The sequence below is a fragment of the Tetrao urogallus genome (genome assembly GCF_951394365.1).
Source record: "Tetrao urogallus genome assembly, chromosome: 11".
NCBI lineage: Eukaryota > Metazoa > Chordata > Aves > Galliformes > Phasianidae > Tetrao > Tetrao urogallus.
Window position 1 is genome coordinate 6,435,922 of NC_136824.1, and position 19,086 is coordinate 6,455,007.

General features: G+C 43.0%; 1 protein-coding gene across 1 annotated transcript in view; it reads left to right on the forward strand.

Moving 5' to 3' along the window:
* Positions 1-19,086, forward strand: part of AKAP13 (A-kinase anchoring protein 13) — a gene marked incomplete at both ends in the record, with an annotated part of 140,776 nt that overhangs the window by 117,743 nt on the left and 3,947 nt on the right. Inside the window, 17 exons of the mRNA XM_079540951.1 lie at positions 2,373-2,544; positions 5,246-5,313; positions 6,041-6,107; positions 7,423-7,558; positions 8,367-8,479; positions 8,926-9,072; positions 9,674-9,924; positions 10,563-10,688; positions 10,796-10,913; positions 11,429-11,677; positions 13,005-13,081; positions 14,432-14,613; positions 14,698-14,780; positions 15,121-15,300; positions 15,925-16,089; positions 17,862-17,932; positions 18,439-18,483. Coding sequence (XP_079397077.1) covers positions 2,373-2,544; positions 5,246-5,313; positions 6,041-6,107; positions 7,423-7,558; positions 8,367-8,479; positions 8,926-9,072; positions 9,674-9,924; positions 10,563-10,688; positions 10,796-10,913; positions 11,429-11,677; positions 13,005-13,081; positions 14,432-14,613; positions 14,698-14,780; positions 15,121-15,300; positions 15,925-16,089; positions 17,862-17,932; positions 18,439-18,483 — 2,250 coding nt within the window. The remainder of the gene's footprint in view (positions 1-2,372; positions 2,545-5,245; positions 5,314-6,040; positions 6,108-7,422; positions 7,559-8,366; positions 8,480-8,925; positions 9,073-9,673; positions 9,925-10,562; positions 10,689-10,795; positions 10,914-11,428; positions 11,678-13,004; positions 13,082-14,431; positions 14,614-14,697; positions 14,781-15,120; positions 15,301-15,924; positions 16,090-17,861; positions 17,933-18,438; positions 18,484-19,086) is intronic.

Consider the following 19,086-nt stretch of genomic DNA (forward strand, 5'->3'; position numbering starts at 1 on the left):
AGAGCAGGCTGAAAGCAAAGTAGCTCAGATCATCTTCGAGGAAGTCAGCAGAAGTCGGCCCGCCCTTCTCCCCTTTTTTGCTCAACCCTTTGCTGGCTGCCACCATGGGCTAGCTCTGCTGGGAGCAGCCCTACTGCCCCGGGGGCAGAATGTCCATCAAAAGGCATCGGTTTTCGGAGGTGCCCCTCGTCACAGTGAAGCTGGTAGGACTTAAGAACTGGGAGGTAAGAATTTGGTGGTTATTTTGTAGTGGGGCTGGCTGCTGCATTGCACCAGCCATTATTTGGGGCCATCAAACTCTAAGGGTCTTTGCCTGCAGTATCTGTTAGTGTGTGCTCGTATAGCATTTCAGTACCCACAGATGCACCCTCAGATTCACCGTAAAGTGAAGCTTTAAATCGCGGTGGCAGCACTGATGGAGCAGAACAGTGCTTTTATTAGTACAGTCCTGTTTGAAAACAAGTAACTGTCGGAGCAAAAACAAAAAATAATCTCATTTTGAGACACGATTTCAGCATTATCACTCCATCCGTGTGCAGAGCTTGCTGTTTGCTCCTTCAAGGCAGTGCACCATTTCCTGTTTGTCACCAAGTAGTTTAGCTTAAATTGAAATAATTCTTACAGTGATTTTTATGAAGAATATTATTTCAGACTTCAGAATTGCTTGACTTTCCAGTAAGCATTGGGCACATTTGGAGCATAGGATGGTGGATCTCTTTTCAGCATTGTGAGTGGAAACAAGGTGGAGCATTGTGTGATTCTCTGTCCTGGGGCTTCACAAATCCTGGCAGTAGTGCACATCTCTGGCAGTCCTTTTGGTGCCATCACCAAGAGTTTAGCTGCAGTTTTAATTCTTGAATGAGGCTGGACTTGATGGGAGGTAGGCAGGTGGGCCGTTGGATAAAGTGGGATGGTGGTGGGATGGTGATAGCTCAAGGAGGCAGAGATGTCTACAAAGCATATTCTTCCTTGCAGGTTTCCCCTTCAGGCAGTTATTTCATCCTTCAATGCAATGCAATGCAAAAAAAAAAAAAAAGAAAGAAAGCTTTTTTGCAGTATAAAGTTTGGGGTGAGTAAATAGCATTTGTGTCCGTGAGGCTTTGCAGGAAGAAACTGGGCTGTGCTGGGAGATGGCAGCCTTTATGCTTGGTTACTGATTATTTAAGCATCAAAGGCACAAAAGTTTCCCTCCTGGTGGCTGCAGAGCTCGATATCTCTTTTAACTGCTTCTTGGCAGTTGCTCATACAGAGAGCTCTGCAGCTCTCCAATATTTAGGTTCCTCTTGTGAAATATTTACGCGTGGCATATAAGTAACAAAATGCAAAGTTAAGCTCACAGAAGCATTTGCCAGTTTCAGGTTGGCCTTCTCTTAGAGATGCCCTGAAATGTTCAGCAGTAGTTGAAATACAGATTTGGAGATGAATAGCAAGAACAACATTTTACGTATAGAAATGTGAGGAGTCTCTATAATTCAAATGTTGAGTTTTTCTATGGAGTTTCCTACAAAAATTAGATGATAGGCTGTGTTTGGGAGATCTCTAAATCCATGAAATGTCTCAGGGGACATTTCTCACACTTTTAGTAGTCAGCAAGCTTCTGTCTCAGGTAGAGATAGAAAGACAAAAAACTACTGAAAATCAGAGAAGCTGCCTGTGCTTAACATCTTTCCAGCGACAGTTGAGCAGAGGGTGGAACTTTGGCTTCCTGAAGGGATAATCTTTTTTCAGTGTTGCTGTTGCTCCTCAGTCTTTCTGTAATGCCGTATTTTGAGATGAAAGATCATTGGCTTTGTTTGTTTGGGGTTGCGTGAAGCTCTTGAAAAAAGCTGTCCCTGCTGGTAAGGAGGAAAAAGGAGGGATAATCTGGCAGTGGTGCTGTACTGTTGTCATAGAAGGGGTTGCTTTCTCATGACACGTGCAGTGCAAAGCAAGCGTCTTAGAACTAGCCTTAAAAATTGTTTGTAAGTTGGACATGCATTGTACATGGCATACGTACAATGTGGTATTTAATAAAGTTTACTGAAAGTTCTGAAGGCCTCAGTTAGAGCCCAAATGGAGAAAAAAGGTAAGTCATTAACCCAAGCAAATGTAAGAAGGCAAAGGTGGACAAACACAGCTGCCTTCAGAGCAGACTCAGTTTCATTTCCTTGAATGAGATACCCGTCCAGAGGGCTCTACAAATCAGTAATATGTAAATCTATTTCTGTGGGGCCCTGGGTGTGTTTTCTTTCTGCTGGGGAGCTGTGTAGGCCCTTGTTACGGTGTGCACCGATCGATATCGTCATCGTGCTGAAGGCAAACACTGAAGAATTTGTAACTGGAGGATAGACCTCTGCAAAGTAACAAGGCTTTCATTCTTTTTCTTGTGGCAGGAAAAAGAGAAAGATAAAGAGAAGACTAAAGAGAAGGACAAAGATTCCAAGGAAAAGGAAAAAGATAAGAAGATGTTAAATGGACATCTCTTCACTGCAACCTCCGTTGTAGCCCAAGCAATCTGTTACCACTGTATGAAACCTTTCAATAAGGATTCGTACTACTGTGCAAGTAAGTTTTGTCTTCATTTCTGTTTTTATTGTGCATTGAATCTGAATTGGGAAACTTGAACCCAGTGCTGTACTGTTGCCATGTTTAAGCAGTGGTGAGGAGGGGCAGGAAGTAGTCTTTGGAGGTGGGGATTCGTGTGGTAATGACTTACGGAAGCTGTGCAGAAGCGAATCACGGCCACATGGAGTTGTCCTGCAGCCTCCTGCCTAGCTCCTGCATGGCAGCATCCTCTGCTTTGCGAGATGTGTCAGTGGGCTGGAGAACTTGGGTTGCCTCAGCTGTGTGTTTTGGGTTGGGGCTGAGGTGCTCTGTTAAAACTGATGCTGTGCAGAGAAAGCTATCTTGGATCAAAGCTGCTGTTTCCAGTGGATGTCCCACCCATCAGTGTTATATTGCTGTGTGTACTTGAGTAATCTGAAACACTGCTACAGTGAGCCCTTAGTGAAAGCATAATACAAAAAGGAAATGCTAGCATTTTTCTCCATTTTTATGTAATGCCAATCAATCACCAATCAAGTGACGTGTGAAATACTTGTAAGATAGTGTAGGCAGTACGGCAACTGCATCTTTTATTAGTACAGTCCTGTCTGAAAACAAGTAAATGTCGGAGCAAAAACAAACGGAGCAAAAAAGAAATGGGGTTTCTGTGAGCTTGGTCATTTTTTCCTCATTTCTCATATGGTTTCTCAGGCCTATAACTGATCAGGTCAGTGGCATTTGTGTGGTCACAACCACAATGTGACCAGTTGATTTGGTGACTCAGAACTGCAGAATATGTTCTCACTGCAGCTCAAGACTGTCACTTCTTCACTATTAGAAATATTACGTCTCTGTCTGCCTAGAGATGAGAGGCAAATCCTGTACCAGCATTGCTGTCAGGCTGGGGCAAAAGGCTCTGCCTCTATTTGTTCACGCTGATCATGCATAAAACATCTTAAGTAGGAAGGGGAAGGAGCAGCTAGCTGAATCTCCAGAGGCAATTTGAAGTTTCCTGAAAGGGAAAAGATTTCATCAAACTTGTTTGCGTGAGCAATGCTCTGTGTCTACCTGATGAGAGATGGAAAGCAGCATCAATTACAGGCTTTCAGATGCATCCTTCCCCTTTCCTCGCTCTACATTTTTAACTCTACTTTAAGTCACTTAGAAGATGTATCACAATTTATCTTTTATATCCGAGTGAGTTAAAATAATCCAACAACACCATGTTTTAGTAGAGACATCATTTCATCATTTTCCAAGTTTAAACAGAAAATTATTGCATTTTTTTCTGCATTGCCCAGAAGATGACTGTCACAAGGAAGGTTTGGTCAGAGCTGACTGTTACTCTGTACATCTGAGCATGGTGTGTTGTCACACCACATCCTAAAATAAACTCCTCGATGCCTTGAAAATAGCAGATAACCAGCAGCAGAGGCTCCCTTGCTTGCATGCCGTTTTGTAGTACATTTCTTTTCAGCAGCAGTGACAGTGCTGCATTGCTATCATTGCTGTTGTCTCACCTGTAGGTGACTTAATGTTTTTCCAAGGATTGACTCATTGTAAGTCAACATCTGAACCTTACAGTGGCACCCCCTGTTCATGAACAGCCAATGCTGAACGACTTAGTGTGCTCTGAAATGAAAGGGAAATAATTTTTTTAATAGGTCTGTGTGTTGTTTTTTATTTTTTATAATTACTGATGCAGCAAAGAGGCTCTCGGGGTTTTAATTATTAATACCACTGATAGTAAAGAGCTGGAAGAACTTCCTGTCTGCTGAAAGGTTGAGTTAGCTGGAGGAGTAAAGTCCAGATTTTTCATCAGAAGCGTGCTGTGATAACTGTAAAATGCTTTGCTCCTACATAGGATGCTGTAAGGTGCAGACTTCATGTTCTCAAGGCTTTTGAGTTTGAATTTAAGGGTTCTGAATTGTCTCCCTGTCTCTTTTTGTTTGATTTCGGTGTTAAATACCAGCAGTGAGTTCTGTTCCTCTTCTTTGTTTGATCTTAACAGTGATATTGCTTGTGGGTTTTTGCAAGAACCATGTATGTTTCTGTCTGTCGTATACACAGGAAGTTGTGGGACATTGACTAGAACAGCAACACCCTAAGCCTTGCTCTTACCTTTCACAAAATATCAGAAGAATTACTGGCTTTTATGAAGTAGCCCTAAATTTAAGAAATTCTAGCAGTGTGAGAATATTTTATAAGTCCGCTCCTGGATATTTTTTCCTTTAATTTTATATTTCTTTTAGAAATAATTCAGAGCTGTACACTTGCAATGTGATTTACACTTAAAACAGTCCATGGGCTGTGTTAACATGTTTTCACGAATTTATAGAAACCACAGATTTAAAGTGTGGTGCTCAGGGCATTGAATGTCGTGGTCTCAGCTCAAAGCAGTGACTTCAGTGTAGTTTTCAGTCCCTGCCCACAGTTGCTGTCACCTGGCTGAAGCTCCTGTTTCTTCTTCTGTTCATATTATTGTACAGAGCTCAGATCCTGCACTGCAGATCTAGGCTTGCTATATCTGGATTTAGGTAAATTAATTCCCCTGATTTTCCCTGCCTTTTGCCATCCCACTGTCGTGGTCTTGATAAGAGCAGTTCTTTGTATTTGCAGAGAGCACGTTGGCGCTACCATTGGTTTCTGTTTGTCTCCTGTTCTTGCTTTCCCCCTTACTTTTCTTTCAGAGGAATAACTCTTGTCTGTTTTCTTCTGACAGACTGCAATGCAATTGTTCACAAAGGCTGTAAGGAGAGCTTTGCTTCCTGTGCAAAGGTGAAAATGAAGGTTAGTGGTATCATCTACTTTACTGCATTGTAAGAAGGAACTGTAAATGATTCAGTCTGCAGATATACACCATCTCAGGGTGGTCTGCAGTGAGGAGCAAAGACAGCAGCAGACATGGGGAGGAAGTGATGCATAAAGAAACTGTGAGGGTATCCAAAATCTGAAACTAGATATTCCCAGAGCAAACAGCATCCTTCCTGTGCACGTGTAATGTGATCAGTGCATATGATTAAAGAAAGCTTCTCACTGACAAAACTTGAGGTTTACCCAACACCTGTAAATGCAGCATCTCTTCATTTTTGAATACTGCATCCTTTTATGCAGCATCACATGCATATACATAATGCATGATGAAATGTATTAAATATGTATGCTGTTTATATGAGGGATATGCAGAATCTGGGCAAATGTGAGACGCCTCTTCCTGCAGCATGACTCTCCAAGCCAGTTATTGCTGGTGCCATTACAAGCTAAGAACACCTCCTCTGTTGTTCCCTTCAGTAGCCAGCCCTTTCTCTTTCCATTTTACTGTTTATTTTACTGTTTATTTTGCCCATTTCATACATGGCAACAACAGTAGTTGCTGACCATTTTGTACTATGCATATTGGAGAACTGCTCTGTTCTGAAAGGATTCATTAAAGACATGGCTTTTTAATTGTAGTTATGTGGCACAGCCCCAAGGGAGAAAGGAGGAAAAATTAAAGTGAATCTCCTTTTTCTTTCAGCCACAGAGAGGAATGCTGCAGGCACATGATACCTCTTCATTACCCACAGTGACCATGAGAAACAAAGGTAAAGTTTCCTTTTTCTCCCTTTTGGTGATGGTCTCTGTGTGCTGTTCCTGTTGTGACTGATTAAGCAGATAGAGCAGGGATGAGTGCATCTTCTCTGCATGGTAAGCACTATTTGAGACTTAAGAAGTTGAGCTAAAGCTGCACAGATGGTTTAGTCCTATGCTTTGAGGTAGTAAAAGTAAGAAGTTAAATTCTGAATAGGAGCAACACTGACAAAGTTTGTACAGCTGCCCTGAGGTGTATGCTGTGCTGCTGAGCTACCCAGAGGGACAGGTGGCAAAGAACTGGAATGAAATAGCCCACATGAGTTTTGGAGCATCGTAATTAGATAAGCTCAGTTAGTGGTAGCTTGTTAGATCACTGTGCAGTATCATGCTGTATCATATAGTCACACCCACTGTGGTTTTCGTCATGAAATTCAGAGGAATGGCTCCAGGAACCATAAATACATCTGAAGAAAGGAAAATGTAGAGTTAAGATGAAAGGATTTGTCACGGATAGGTGATAGTATGAGAAAGGGTTTAGTGTTACTCTGTAATATATGTGGATGGAAGAACCTATCAAAAGATGCGACCAGAAGCAGGAGGATGGCTATAACCACAGGATCTCCTTGCCCAGAGAAATTAAAGCCAACACAGTAGATTGCTACATGTGATTGATTATTTATTGAATAACATTACGTTTGGTTTCCCAAGCCTATGTTTTTGGACTTGGAGATTCCAGCCAAATCTTTGAGGTATTGTGCAGTCATTTCAGCAAAAGGGTCAGTGTTCTTTCCTGCCTGAAATACAGCAGTGCTTACTTTGTTGAGAAGATCTCAGTCACTGCTTTTCTGCTCAGGAACACTGCTGGACTTAAAGCAGTCACAGTAAAGATCACACTTAACAAGCTGGTTGGCTTTCTTATTGCACAGTAGAAATAAATTAAGCATGTTAGGTCTAAGGACGACGAAGTCTCACAGGTAGATCTGATCACTGATGCTGTATATGCATGATGGCTAAATTTTGTTTAAAAGTGTTTGAGCATCCAGAACTCAAGTTTACTATCTGGGACAAATTCTAGATTGTCTTGGGCAGAGCACGGGAACTTTGCTTTGACCAGGTCCTGCTTCAATTGCACTGGAGTGCCAAGGGAGAGGCGGAAGGCTCAGGCTTCCCTGTAGTTAGGGCTGTGTCTAACAGCTGCAGATCTTCCAGTGGCAACTCTAGAGCAAAAAGGAAGGGGATTTTAGAACCTGCTGTCTTTAAGACTCCATCATTGCAGCTAAGAACACAGTTGCAGGAGCTGACTTTTGTCTGGTGCTTCCCTTCCAGGCTCACAGCCCAAGGAGCGCCCTCGCTCCGCGATACTCGCTCCCGATGAGAACACCGTCACCTCCATCTTCAACAACAGGAGATCACAGCAGCCTACGGCGCTGTCGAAGAGTGTCTCAATACAGAATATTGCAGGGTAAGGGTTCTGCCTGGGGTGCGTGGGGATTATCTGCTGTGAGTGTGGAGAAGTTCAGATTGCATTAAAAATAAGCTTCTGTCGTGTGATCTGTGTTAAAAATACAAAAGAGGATCGCAGCACCAGAAATGCCCATATTATATATGATACTACCAGCTGTCTTCTGCACAGTCAGACTGTCTGGGTTAGGTTTAGTCGTGGCAGGAGTTGAGAAGTGTCTGAGCTGGCCTGGTGATATTGAGGACCACTTCACACAGATGCTCTGGGATCCAGGAATCCAACTGGCCTTGGGGTTGGAACTGTGCAATCACGTATTTTTTGCAGCTCAGGCATAGTATTTATTTTTGTGTCCATAATGGTAGGGTGGATGCACAGAGCTGCAGTCTTCACAACGTTTTAGGAATGTGCTATGCATAATTAACTATGGAAAGTCTCAGAAGAAAATAAAATATATGGTTCCTATCCTAGCTGCACACTGAGTAATTCTACAAACAGAGCGATAGCATAGATTGGGACATTCTGAACAATTGGCATGCCCTGCTTATTCATGGTGAAACTTATTTCAGTCCATTTTTTGGATCTTGCTCAGAGCAAGTGGTGCAGACTGCTAGGTAGCCTTTTGTACTGCATTTTTTCAGGTTTGCTCCAATAACAATGAGGATGGGAAGTGACAGTGTAAAATGGAAAGCAATGAAAAACAGTTACCCAAGCCATAAAACCTGAGGTGTGATTCTGTAGAGAAGAAGCGCTGTCATTTAGAGCTGCAGGTCTGGTTGTAAACAATATCCTGTCTTCTGTTCTTTTTCAGGGTTGGGAATGATGACAGCTTAATACACACTTGGAAATTTCTGTCACAGTCCACAGACTCTTTACATAAAATTAGCCGGGTGAATGAATCCACTGAATCATTAGTTGATGAAGGTAAGACATCCCATGGCACTTACAGCAGGAGGGAGGTCTGTGCTGCTTTCCGAAAATAGAAAATCCAGTTTGACATTTCAACTTTTTTCTTTTTAATGGACAATTAAAGTGCATTTAATGTAAAGTTACTGTGATAACTTTAAAAAAAAAAAGGTACCACACAGTAATTTCTTATTGAATTGTGGGAAAACATTTAGAAGCTTTCAGTTACAGTTGAGTTACTTGGAATTGAGCTTGAAGGCAAACATTTCCACTTTTGTTTTGTTCCTCTGGCCTGTTCATACAGCCACATACAGAACATGCCTTTTTATACTGGTATGAGGCTTTTTGTTGTGGGGACAGAGAAGATTTGCCATTTGCAATGCCACCTTGCATTGATGGATGTAATGCCTGTAGTGTTCGGCAGCAGTACCTGCAGCAGTTCACATGTGTGTTGCTTTGTGAAGGTGCAGACATGAATGAAGGGCAGCTGATGGGAGACCTGGAACTAGATTCCAAGCAGCTGGAGGCAGAGTCCTGGAGCCAAGCAGTGGACAGCCTGTTCCTACAGCAGCAAAACAAGGATGTTGTCAAACGGCAAGACGTAATTTATGGTGAGACGTGCATGGATGTTCATTGTTCACTTGTTTTAGGTGGTTTCTTGATATATCCACGTGCATGTATGTAAGAAACCTTATGTCAGTGAATAGGAACAGTAACTGGATTCCTCAGTAGCCAAAGTGTCATTCTTGAAATTCTTAGAAACAATGTGTACTTTGAAAGCTTTGTCTTTCTGCCTTTCACTTACCTGGAAGCCATAAAAAATAAATAGAGAACACCTCTTCCTTTTTGTCTGCTGATGATGTTTAAATTCAGTTACAGCACAGCAGCTAGGTAGCAAGTCCTCTGCTCCCTGATACAAAATCCATCCTGCATGACAGAAATTAACAATGATGAGTTTGACGGTGAAATGCAGGAAGAAGTTAACAGTACTCAAGGTTCACACCTGCTTGTGGCTCTTTATTTTGACTCCTCTGCCCCAAATTTCTGCCACAAGCAAAGACATTAATTGATATTTTAAACACCTGATGTGGGATTTTCTGAAACCACTTAGAGAAGCCCAATTAGCTTGCTTGGAAGAGCTTCCTAATGACAGTTTTTCATCATACTGTGCACCCAAGTTCTCTACCATGACCTTGTCTTAATCCTATGCAGAGCTCATGCAGACAGAAATGCATCATGTCCGCACCCTGAAGATAATGAACGATGTATACAGTGCAGGGATGTTACAGGAGCTGCAGTACGATCAGCAAGTTGTGGACAAGATCTTTCCCTGCCTGGAGAACTTGCTGCACATACACAGTCAGTTCTTCCAGCGGATTCTGGAAAGGAAGAAGGAGTCATTGGCAGACAAAAGTGAAAAGAACTTTGTTATCAAGAGGATTGGTGACATCCTGGTGAATCAGGTAAGCTGTGGATAATAATTGCACTTCTGAAAGCGTAGCTGGAAGCCAAGTGCTCCTGAGTTCTCACTCCTCCCTGCCTCCTGTTTATACGTGTTAGGCAGCTGTACCTGATAGCACCTGTAGACGCAGACAAAAATCTCTACCTCTGTTTTTTAAGCACTTCTTGCTGTTTTGGAGGAAGGTGTAATGATGAAAATTCATTTTGTTTATACTGTGGGAGAGAGAAGCATTTGCTAACAGAGGCACCACATGGTTTGACCCACAGCCAGCAGGGAAGGCAGTAGCCGGCAATGAAATGTGTGCAGCGTGTTTCTTGGCTGATGTACAGAGAAGATATTTAACTTAGGGTGGGTTCTTGTACTCTTCTTTATCTATGTTTTCTCCCATTCTCCTTTTTTCTAACTTGCTCTCTTTTGGCTTGTAAACTCTGTTGAGGTGCAGTCCCAGATTTTGTGCTAAGTGTGAATGCAGTGAAGCCACAGACTCTGCTCGTTGCTTTCTAGAGATTTAATTTCTTGGCTTAGAGAGCTTTGTACTAATTTGTTTTCATAAAACTCTTCTGAAAGACTGACAGGAGCCGTTGGGATGTTACACCAGGAGCTCAGTGGAGGTTGGATCTTTAATCTCTTGTCTTGCAGTTCTCCGGAGAGAACGCTGAGAGAATGAAGAAGACATACGGCAAATTCTGCGGGCACCACAATGAGGCAGTAAATTACTTTAAAGATCTGCACTCAAAGGACAAACGTTTCCAGGCTTTTGTCAAGGTAGGACCTGGTGGAAGAGAAACAGTCAATGGGGAAAAAAAATATTTCCTTCCTGTGCTCCATTGAGTGTTTTGTTACAAATTGAAATTTTCATCTTTGTTTCTTAGAAAAAAATGAGCTCCTCCCTGGTGAGGCGTCTTGGGATTTCTGAATGTATCTTGTTGGTAACACAGAGAATCACAAAGTACCCAGTTCTTTTACAGAGGATACTGCAGTACACGGCAGGTAGGGGGCAGTTCTTTCCTAAGCATGCATTTGTTCATGCAGTGTGCGTTTCCAGGACCCTTTTTTTCATTGATTTTCTTAGAATTGCCGACTAATCCAATCACTGTGTCACACTGATATAATGGGGTAGCCAGATTTCATCTCTCTGTTTAGTGTTAGTTGACCAGGTGCCTTGCTTTCACTGACATAGTCTATCTCTAGCTAATTACAGAGCCAGCACGCTCAGATTCCAGAGTCTTCCAGCTTAGTTTTTTTTATAACAGCTAAAATATGTGGTTAGTTTGCTCGTTTCATATCTACTGTCTTAAAGTATATTGGAACAGCTCCCAGCCTCAGCTGTATATGTGAAAGGTTTTGTGAAGCTCTCCTTAGGAGGGAAAGATGCAACCTGTTGTGAAAATATTGAACAGTTATAATGCAGGAATCTGAGAGGGAGAAGGGGAAGGAAGTAAAGGGAAAACAGGGATGTCCACGAGGATAAAGTGAAATGGAAATCTTTCTCTTTCTGTTCAAAGAAAATGAAGTGGAACATGAAGACTTGACTCAGTCATTAAACCTTGTTAAAGATGTGATTGCTGCAGTCAATAGCAAAGTCAGTAACTATGAAAAGAAAATGCGCCTTGATGAGATTTACAACCGGACAGACAGCAAGTCCATCATGAGGATGAAAAGTGGTCAGATGTTTGCAAGAGAGGACTTGAGACACCGGAAGCTCATCCGAGACGGGCCTGTGTCACTGAAAAATGCAGCCGGACGGCTGAAAGGTAATGCTTCCCTCTCCAGGCAGAGGATTGCTCCTCAGATTGGTATCTCCAGTACTTCTTCTTCTGCCCTGAGAGCCTTTGACGGCAATTTCAAATCGGATACGATTTATTTTGACGTTTTGGAAACAGGAAGTTCATGTTTGTTTTCCAAGCTCCCAAATTTATTAATGACTTCATAAGGTGGATCGAGCAAGTTATGCTGCTGTTGTGAAATACTGTGATAAGCACAGGCTGCATTTGTATTTGTAAGTCACAGAAATGCCTACTTCTATAGGGCAAGTTCCCAGCAAAAGCAGGTCCTATAGATCCCAGTAGGTGAGCAGCTGGTTCTGATCCTTTGGCTATTTTGTGGTACTTTAGGTGGAACAGAGAGAAATCTGGGAAGAACTTTTTCTTGCTTTTTGTCAGCATTTCCCCTCTTGCAGAGTGCACAGAACATATGGTGATAGAGAAGAATGGAGTCTGATGCTGATTCCTGCAGACCTCCTAGGGCTTTGAGTTCATTTTGCAACTTTGATTAAAATTTGGTGGTTCTTTTATCCAAAACAGATCCTGTCTGCGTAAAGCAGAATGGAAGGAATTACCGTGGGATGATTTCACTTTTTGGTTTGTTTCCTGTCTGTCACAAGATTTCCCAAGTACATAGTACAAAAACTCTTTGTACTGAGGGATATGGGTGGGGTATTATACTTGGTACTTACTGTGCAGCTTTATGCTATGTCATTAGGAGACTTGGAAGGCTGTACATGTACTTTGGGAAATGTCTGTATTCTGATTTAAGATCCTCTCAATTGCTTGATGCTGTGCTTCCTTCTCCCAAGAAATAAAGGTCCTGCATCTCAAGCTGGGCTCTGTTAGCTCCCCTCAGAGTTAGCCAGGGTTTTATTTGTCTGTGAGCAGTGCTAGTGGTGGCTCCTGAAGTCACTGTTTCCTGGAAGGAAACTGCAGCTGACAAATGTTGCTGTTGCACAATAATTTGCACTCCCCAAACTACTCTTTGAAAAAGACATAAAACCCCCAACTTCCTGTGCTGATACTTTGCTCGTGGGCTGAAATATTGATTGCTTGAGAAAACAATTCTGTTCTGTGTCTCCAGTTCTTGCTGCTATGCCATGTCCTACCTGTGGGCAATTCGTGGCTGGAAAGCAGCCCTCCCACCCAGGGGTGTTCCCAGGGCAGCTCTGCATTACATGGCCCTTCCAGCATCTAACTAGGAGTTGATCCCAGACCAGCCCTTGTGCTTCGCCAGTGTTATTAAAAGATAAAACTGCTTAGGAGTGTGCTGCGTGGTTATTCAGCACCTATTTGTATATTTTCCCTTTTGCAGAAGTCCAGGCTATTCTCCTCTCTGACATGCTCGTATTCCTTCAGGAGAAGGACCAGAAATATGTCTTTGCCTCACTGGTAAGGTTTCAATCTTTTCTTCTCCTTTGCTTTTCTGTGTGAGGGTCCCTTGGCGTGTGTTATGCAGTAAAGCCAGCTGCTGCCTGCTAAACAACTTCATTTTCCTGCTTAGAACATTTCTGTTTGTTGGGCAAGCTCTGTTTTTTCAATTGGAAAACATGTCATTGTTCCACACCTCCCCCTGGTGATTTCTGCAGTGCCTTGGCACTGCTGATAATTGGCCTTTAAAATCCTCCCGCCACTCCACACACGTTCTCCTTTTCATTTTGTGCAAGCTGAAGCCATGAGCTGGGGGGAAGGGGAGTAATGGGATAAGGCAAACGTTGTAAAAACAAACCTTAGCAGAAGATGGTGTTCTCATATATTATGAAATGCTGTGATGGGGTAGGGAACACCACTGCAGTAAATTCAGCAGAGCAGCGTACAGATAAATGTCAGAAGAATGCAGTTGTTATGCACCAAACCAAAACTGTCGCTCTTGAATGCAGTCTCCTAAAGGTTCAGACACGCTGATCTTTACAGAAAGAAGTAGTCTGGGAGCTAACTAGGTCTGTTAAGACTGTACCTTGCAGACACAGTTTAGAGTGGCTAAGCCTCGTGTCCTTTTGGCCATTGAAATATTTTGGAAGTTGATAATCTGTTATTCCAGTTCCACTGGGGCTCTACACAGAGGGAGCTGATTTGCACAGAAGTGCTGCTAGTGATTCCTGCCAAGTCACCCAAGTGTAGCATCCTGGAAAGTGCACAAAGGCACCCACACAGCAGCAATGGGATATTTTAACCCAGGCAGGCTGTTTACACAGAGACTATAGCACACAGTGAGCACCCTCTTATCTACAAGTCTTGTCCATTGCAGGAGTCCACTGTGAGCTTCTGAGAACAGGCAGGTTTTTGTGAGATGTGAAAATAAGGTGTTACTCTATCCTAGGGTGAGACTGTGAAGGTAATATGTGTGAAGCAGCTGCTAGCAAGCTTCACTGCATTTAAGGGGCTGTAATATTAATGACAGATTCAAGAGTGTGGGCAGGAGGAGATGAGATCAAAGGTCTTCTGGGGATAGAGCAAAAATATGGTAGTTTTCAAAACCCCAAACTCCGTTTTAAATTACTTCCTTGTTGAAATGGACCGAAGTGAAATTGGTCTTCCTACAGGAATAATGGAAGAAAGCAAACCCTTCTCTGTTTTGTGACCCCAGAAAAATGCTTATTTTAATTAGCCAACAGCTTCAAAAAATATTTATTTTTTAAATACTGCCCGAGTGTGTTGGTTGCACTGGTAGTGGGCCGTTTACAATGCTAGTTCACTGTGAGGTAATTTGGCCCCTCCTCACCCGTTTCTTTCCAACTGAAGGACCAGAAATCCACGGTGATCTCTCTGAAGAAGCTCATCGTACGGGAAGTGGCTCATGAAGAGAAGGGTTTGTTCCTGATCAGCATGGGTGTGAAAGATCCCGAAATGGTGGAAGTGCATGCCAGCTCCAAAGAAGAGCGGAACGGCTGGATGCAGATCATTCAAGACACAATAAGTACCATGTAAGCTACCGCGCTGCTCTGGAAGGGTGAGTGATGCACATGATCACGTTCTGATGGTTACTGAGATGTGTCTCTTTCATGCAGGGATAAGGATGAGGATGAAGGAGTCCCTTGTGAGTCTGAATTTGAAAAGAAATTGTCAGACACAAGAATCAGAGCGCTGAAAGGTAAGGAACTGCCAAGGACAGAGCTTGAAAAAAGTTTTCAGGAGTTTACAGCAATTGTTGCAGTGGGTTTTGTTGGCCCTTTTCCATGTGCACAGTTGAAGTTTTTCAGGGGAATGAGGGTCCTGCATCCAGCAAATGGTTGCAGTCCTTGTTTGCACCTCACCTTGTTTACAGCTCAGTGCTTTGTGCCTGCTGCATGCAGTTGCTGTGCAAGATTGCAAGGGGCAGAGCTGTGTCACCGCGTTCCACTAGATGGGGCCAGTATCTCAGGAATAGCTCTCCTTCCTTCCCAAAGCTTTTGTTTTCAATCTTCGTTCCTGTTTTCTGCTCACCCCCACAGAACAACTTCAGCAGAAGGATAGACAGATCTTCCTCTTGCTGGAGGAAAAGGCCAAAATCTTCAGTGACCTGGCAGACTCCTCTATGCAAGAGGACATGCCGAGTTCCAGACTGCTCTTCAGAGCCAACACTGAAGAAGCACCAAAAGGAGAAGCCATTATGAAAACTGCAATAAATGAAGGTGAGCAAGTCAGCGTGGCGCTAAACAGCGCTCTCACCTTCAGTGAATCCCTTGGTTCTCAAGCACGGTGTTTACAGGGGCAGCCTATTTGTTCCCAGTGAATGAATAACAGCATAGATAAACAGATACTGCTACTCATGGTGTGTCAGGGACAGATACTGAGGATCAGGAAAGGAAACAGATATTGATGGCTGTTGAAAGAAGGCACAAAAGAAGTCTCAGCACAGAGAACAACCCTGTGTTGAATCTGAGGTCAGGGACAGCCCAAGATTTCATCCTTGTCTGAAATACAGACCATGCTGTCTTTCACCATGCTTTGGACTCAGCAAGGTTTGGGGGGACTCCAATTCCTGCAGGTATTCAGGGTGTCTGCAAGGAGCAAGCGATCTGCTGGCAAATGCGAGGTTGAATGAAAACTCACACACAACTTTTCAGTCTGTGTTTTGGAAAGAGTGAAAATTATTAAATGCTGTTGTGAGTTTTTGCAAGGGAGACACATATTGTTGTGTCACTGTAGAAACATTTCTTTTTTTAGTATAGAGAAACACATGAAGATAGAGGTGGAAATAGCTCAGAAGCCTGAGGTGGTCTGTAACAGACAGATTGCTGATTTTATCTTCCCAGTGGAACTGCTGCAAGAGCTGGTGAACAGGAACCTGGGCAGCACCCTTATGCAGCAACTCAGCAGTGCTGCCATTGACGAAGAGGGAGGAGTTGGCCCCATCTCTCTTCCTAAAAGGGCAGAAACTTTTGGAGGATTCGACAGTCACCAGATGAATGCCTCCAAGGGTAAGTAGTGACGTGCTCCCATAGCAGCATTTGTTAATGATATTTCATGTCATCCTGTCCTGTTCCTTCTAAAGGACTTGAGCAGATGGTCTGTTTGGATTACTCTACTCTTCTGCAATGCTAGTAGGTAGATTAAATATCAGATTAGGAAAAAAGGTACAGGTGAAATAGTAGCTGAGAACTTGTGGCTATGTGAGGATTGAACTCTTCGCTCCCGTCTCTATTTTCTCTCTGAATCATCTTTCCTGCTTTACTTACGTGCTACACACAAACATTTGGCTTCATTAAAAGTGCCGCCTTCATGTTCTTCTGCCCGCAGTTCTGTTCTTCATCCTTCAGTTGCCGTCCAGCAGGAGACCAGTGCTGTTGCCTTTGCGAATGGTGATGGCACTGCTGTGCCAAGCACCTTCCTCTGTCTGTGCTCCCTGTGCGTTTGATTTCCACACACAACTGCGTGTGTTATTCCTGCAATTTAATCTCTCTCAAGCAAATGACTGAATATTTGTTTTGGCTGCAGAGTTGGCATCTTCCCAATGCTCTCTTTCTTTCCCCTAGTCATCAGAAACTTCCCTGTCCTCAAATTCCTTTCTCTGTGGTCTCTCTCATGCTCCCAGTACAGCCAGTTTTGCTGCGCTAGTGTCTGTCTCAGCGTTGGGATGTTGGACCCCGTCTGACCTTCTGCATTAAAGGAGCAGTGTTAGCTGCAGACAGTCAGACATGAGAACTATGCAGAGATTTTCCCGGCTATTGGAAAGCTGCAAAGCTCTCAACAGGCCTTGTCATCATCGTGACAAATATATTCATGCTGAGGGCTGGAGGGGGTTGGTTGTTCGGGGCTGGGCCTCTTTCTGTTGTAGTGATGAATGAATGGCACAACCTCAGGCTGTTCATTGCCCAGCACTCTCCCCCCTCCTTGCTTTCTGTTGCTTGTTTTTTGTTTGATGTGTGATTTTTTAAAATATTTTTTCCCCTCGAAACACCATCTTTTGAATTAGATTGTAGTTCAATAGTTAGAGGATCTTGGGAGATGTTAGGGAAATAAAGCATGGCCTGTTTATTCAGCTGTGGAAGGTCCCACGATGAGTTGCAGCAAAAAAAAAGGTCTGTTAGGAGGGTGAGGGTCAGTCTGCCTCAGAATGGTAGTGAGAAAATGGGTCTGTGATGGCTGCAGCCCTCCTGGCCCCATGAGTCAGTTCAGTGCTTGGGAGCAGTGATAGGAGCCATGCAGGGAGAAGCTAGACAGAGTTGTCCAGTATCCCTTTGAAGATAGAGGTTTCTGATGACTAAGACTACTGAGGAATTGTTAACATAAAATCACACAGCAGTATTGCACAGCAGTCTAACCCAGCTGTAAATTACATTTGAACAGAGAGGCACTGAAACTGTGCCTGCAATAATACACTCTGAGATGATATTGCTATTTTTCTCCATCTGCTTTTGTTCTGCCTCATGACTTGTTAGCAAATGTAAATGTGGGTGGGTTTTTTTGGTGGTTTTTTTTTTGCAGAAAGCACTTTGGGGGCTAGACAGAGCACAAGGGAAAGGTGTATGTTGAATTTATCAGAACATTGTTTGAAACCAAAGTCAGCCTTTGTCTGAATTCACACGATGAGTGCGTGAAGGAAGCAAACACATCTGGTTGAAGTGCATAGAGCTCTGTGGCCCTTCATGTGATACATCCCAGCTGTGTGTATGAAATCTCAGATACTGGCAAGTTCATCTGTGGCTTAAAACGTTGAATAACCAGTGTCATTGCTGGCTTCTTGCTTTAGGTGGAGCGAAGGATGAAGGCGACGATGCTCAGGACCTACGGAGAACAGAGTCAGATGGTGTTTTAAAGAAGGTATCGCACGATTTATCTATGGGGCTGCTCTGAGTTCAAGAAGATGACAATTCAAGTCTTGAAAAAGGCCTGAATTTGTTGGCAAGGAGCTGTATCCTAATAATATGAAATCAAATTGGAAGTATGGAGTCCAAAACACCGCTGCAGTTAAAATCCTGACTTGAGAAGCATTTAAAATCAATGGTATTCCTTTGTGGCAGAGGCTGTACCATCTGTCTGCAGAACAGCTGGAGTGTGTGTTTAATTTTGCATCATTATTGAAATGACAGGGTCACACAGAACCTTGCACCTATTCTTCCTGGGGATCGATTCATCACATAACTCCAAATGATACCTAATTAATGTGTGATTTGATGCCATTCTAACTCACCTGAAAACATACATGAATCGTCCCAGAATCGAACGTGGAGGGGAGGGGGGTTAATGCATCTGTCGTTAGTTCAGCTTCACAACACGTTTGTTACGATTTCTCATTTGTCCTCATATTAAATGTGATCTTTTCACAGGCTGGAAATGCTAACCTGATGTTCATACTGAAAAGGAACAGCGAGGTAAGAATCGATTCTGTTGCTGTTTTCTTCGTTTAAGTGATAAGTGAATTTGTCTCAATAGGTGATAATGTAAAAGACAAGACATTACTTTAGCTGGAGCACACATGGACTTTTAAATACATTCAGCTGAACCCACTGTGTCGTTTATTTGTTTAACCTTGGATGTTCAGACAGGGAATTTGCTAATTGTCATCTGCTTGCCAGCGGGATGATATGTGCTGATTATAGGCATCAGGGGTTAATTACCACTAGGATGTGCAGGACTGTATTTATTGTGCATCTGCAGACAGAGGGAGTTTAATTTTATGTTGCAGGTGCAGTGATTTGGGGCAATTAGATTTCTATTCTCCCTTTGATACACATTCATAACTCCAATTAGCATTAAAGTCAGAATGAGAAGCTGTTCTCTTAACACTGGCTATAGCACCAATATTGCAAACACCACTGTGTTTTCCTCTTATTCTGTGTTTTTTTTTCTTCTTCAATAGGTGGATAACTGAGATTCAGAGAATTTTTTAGCTGGGCTAAACATATGTTTTGGGCTAGAGCATTACTCCAGAGTATCTTGCTCTTGGCTACGTGGCAGTGCACCAAGTGTTTGCA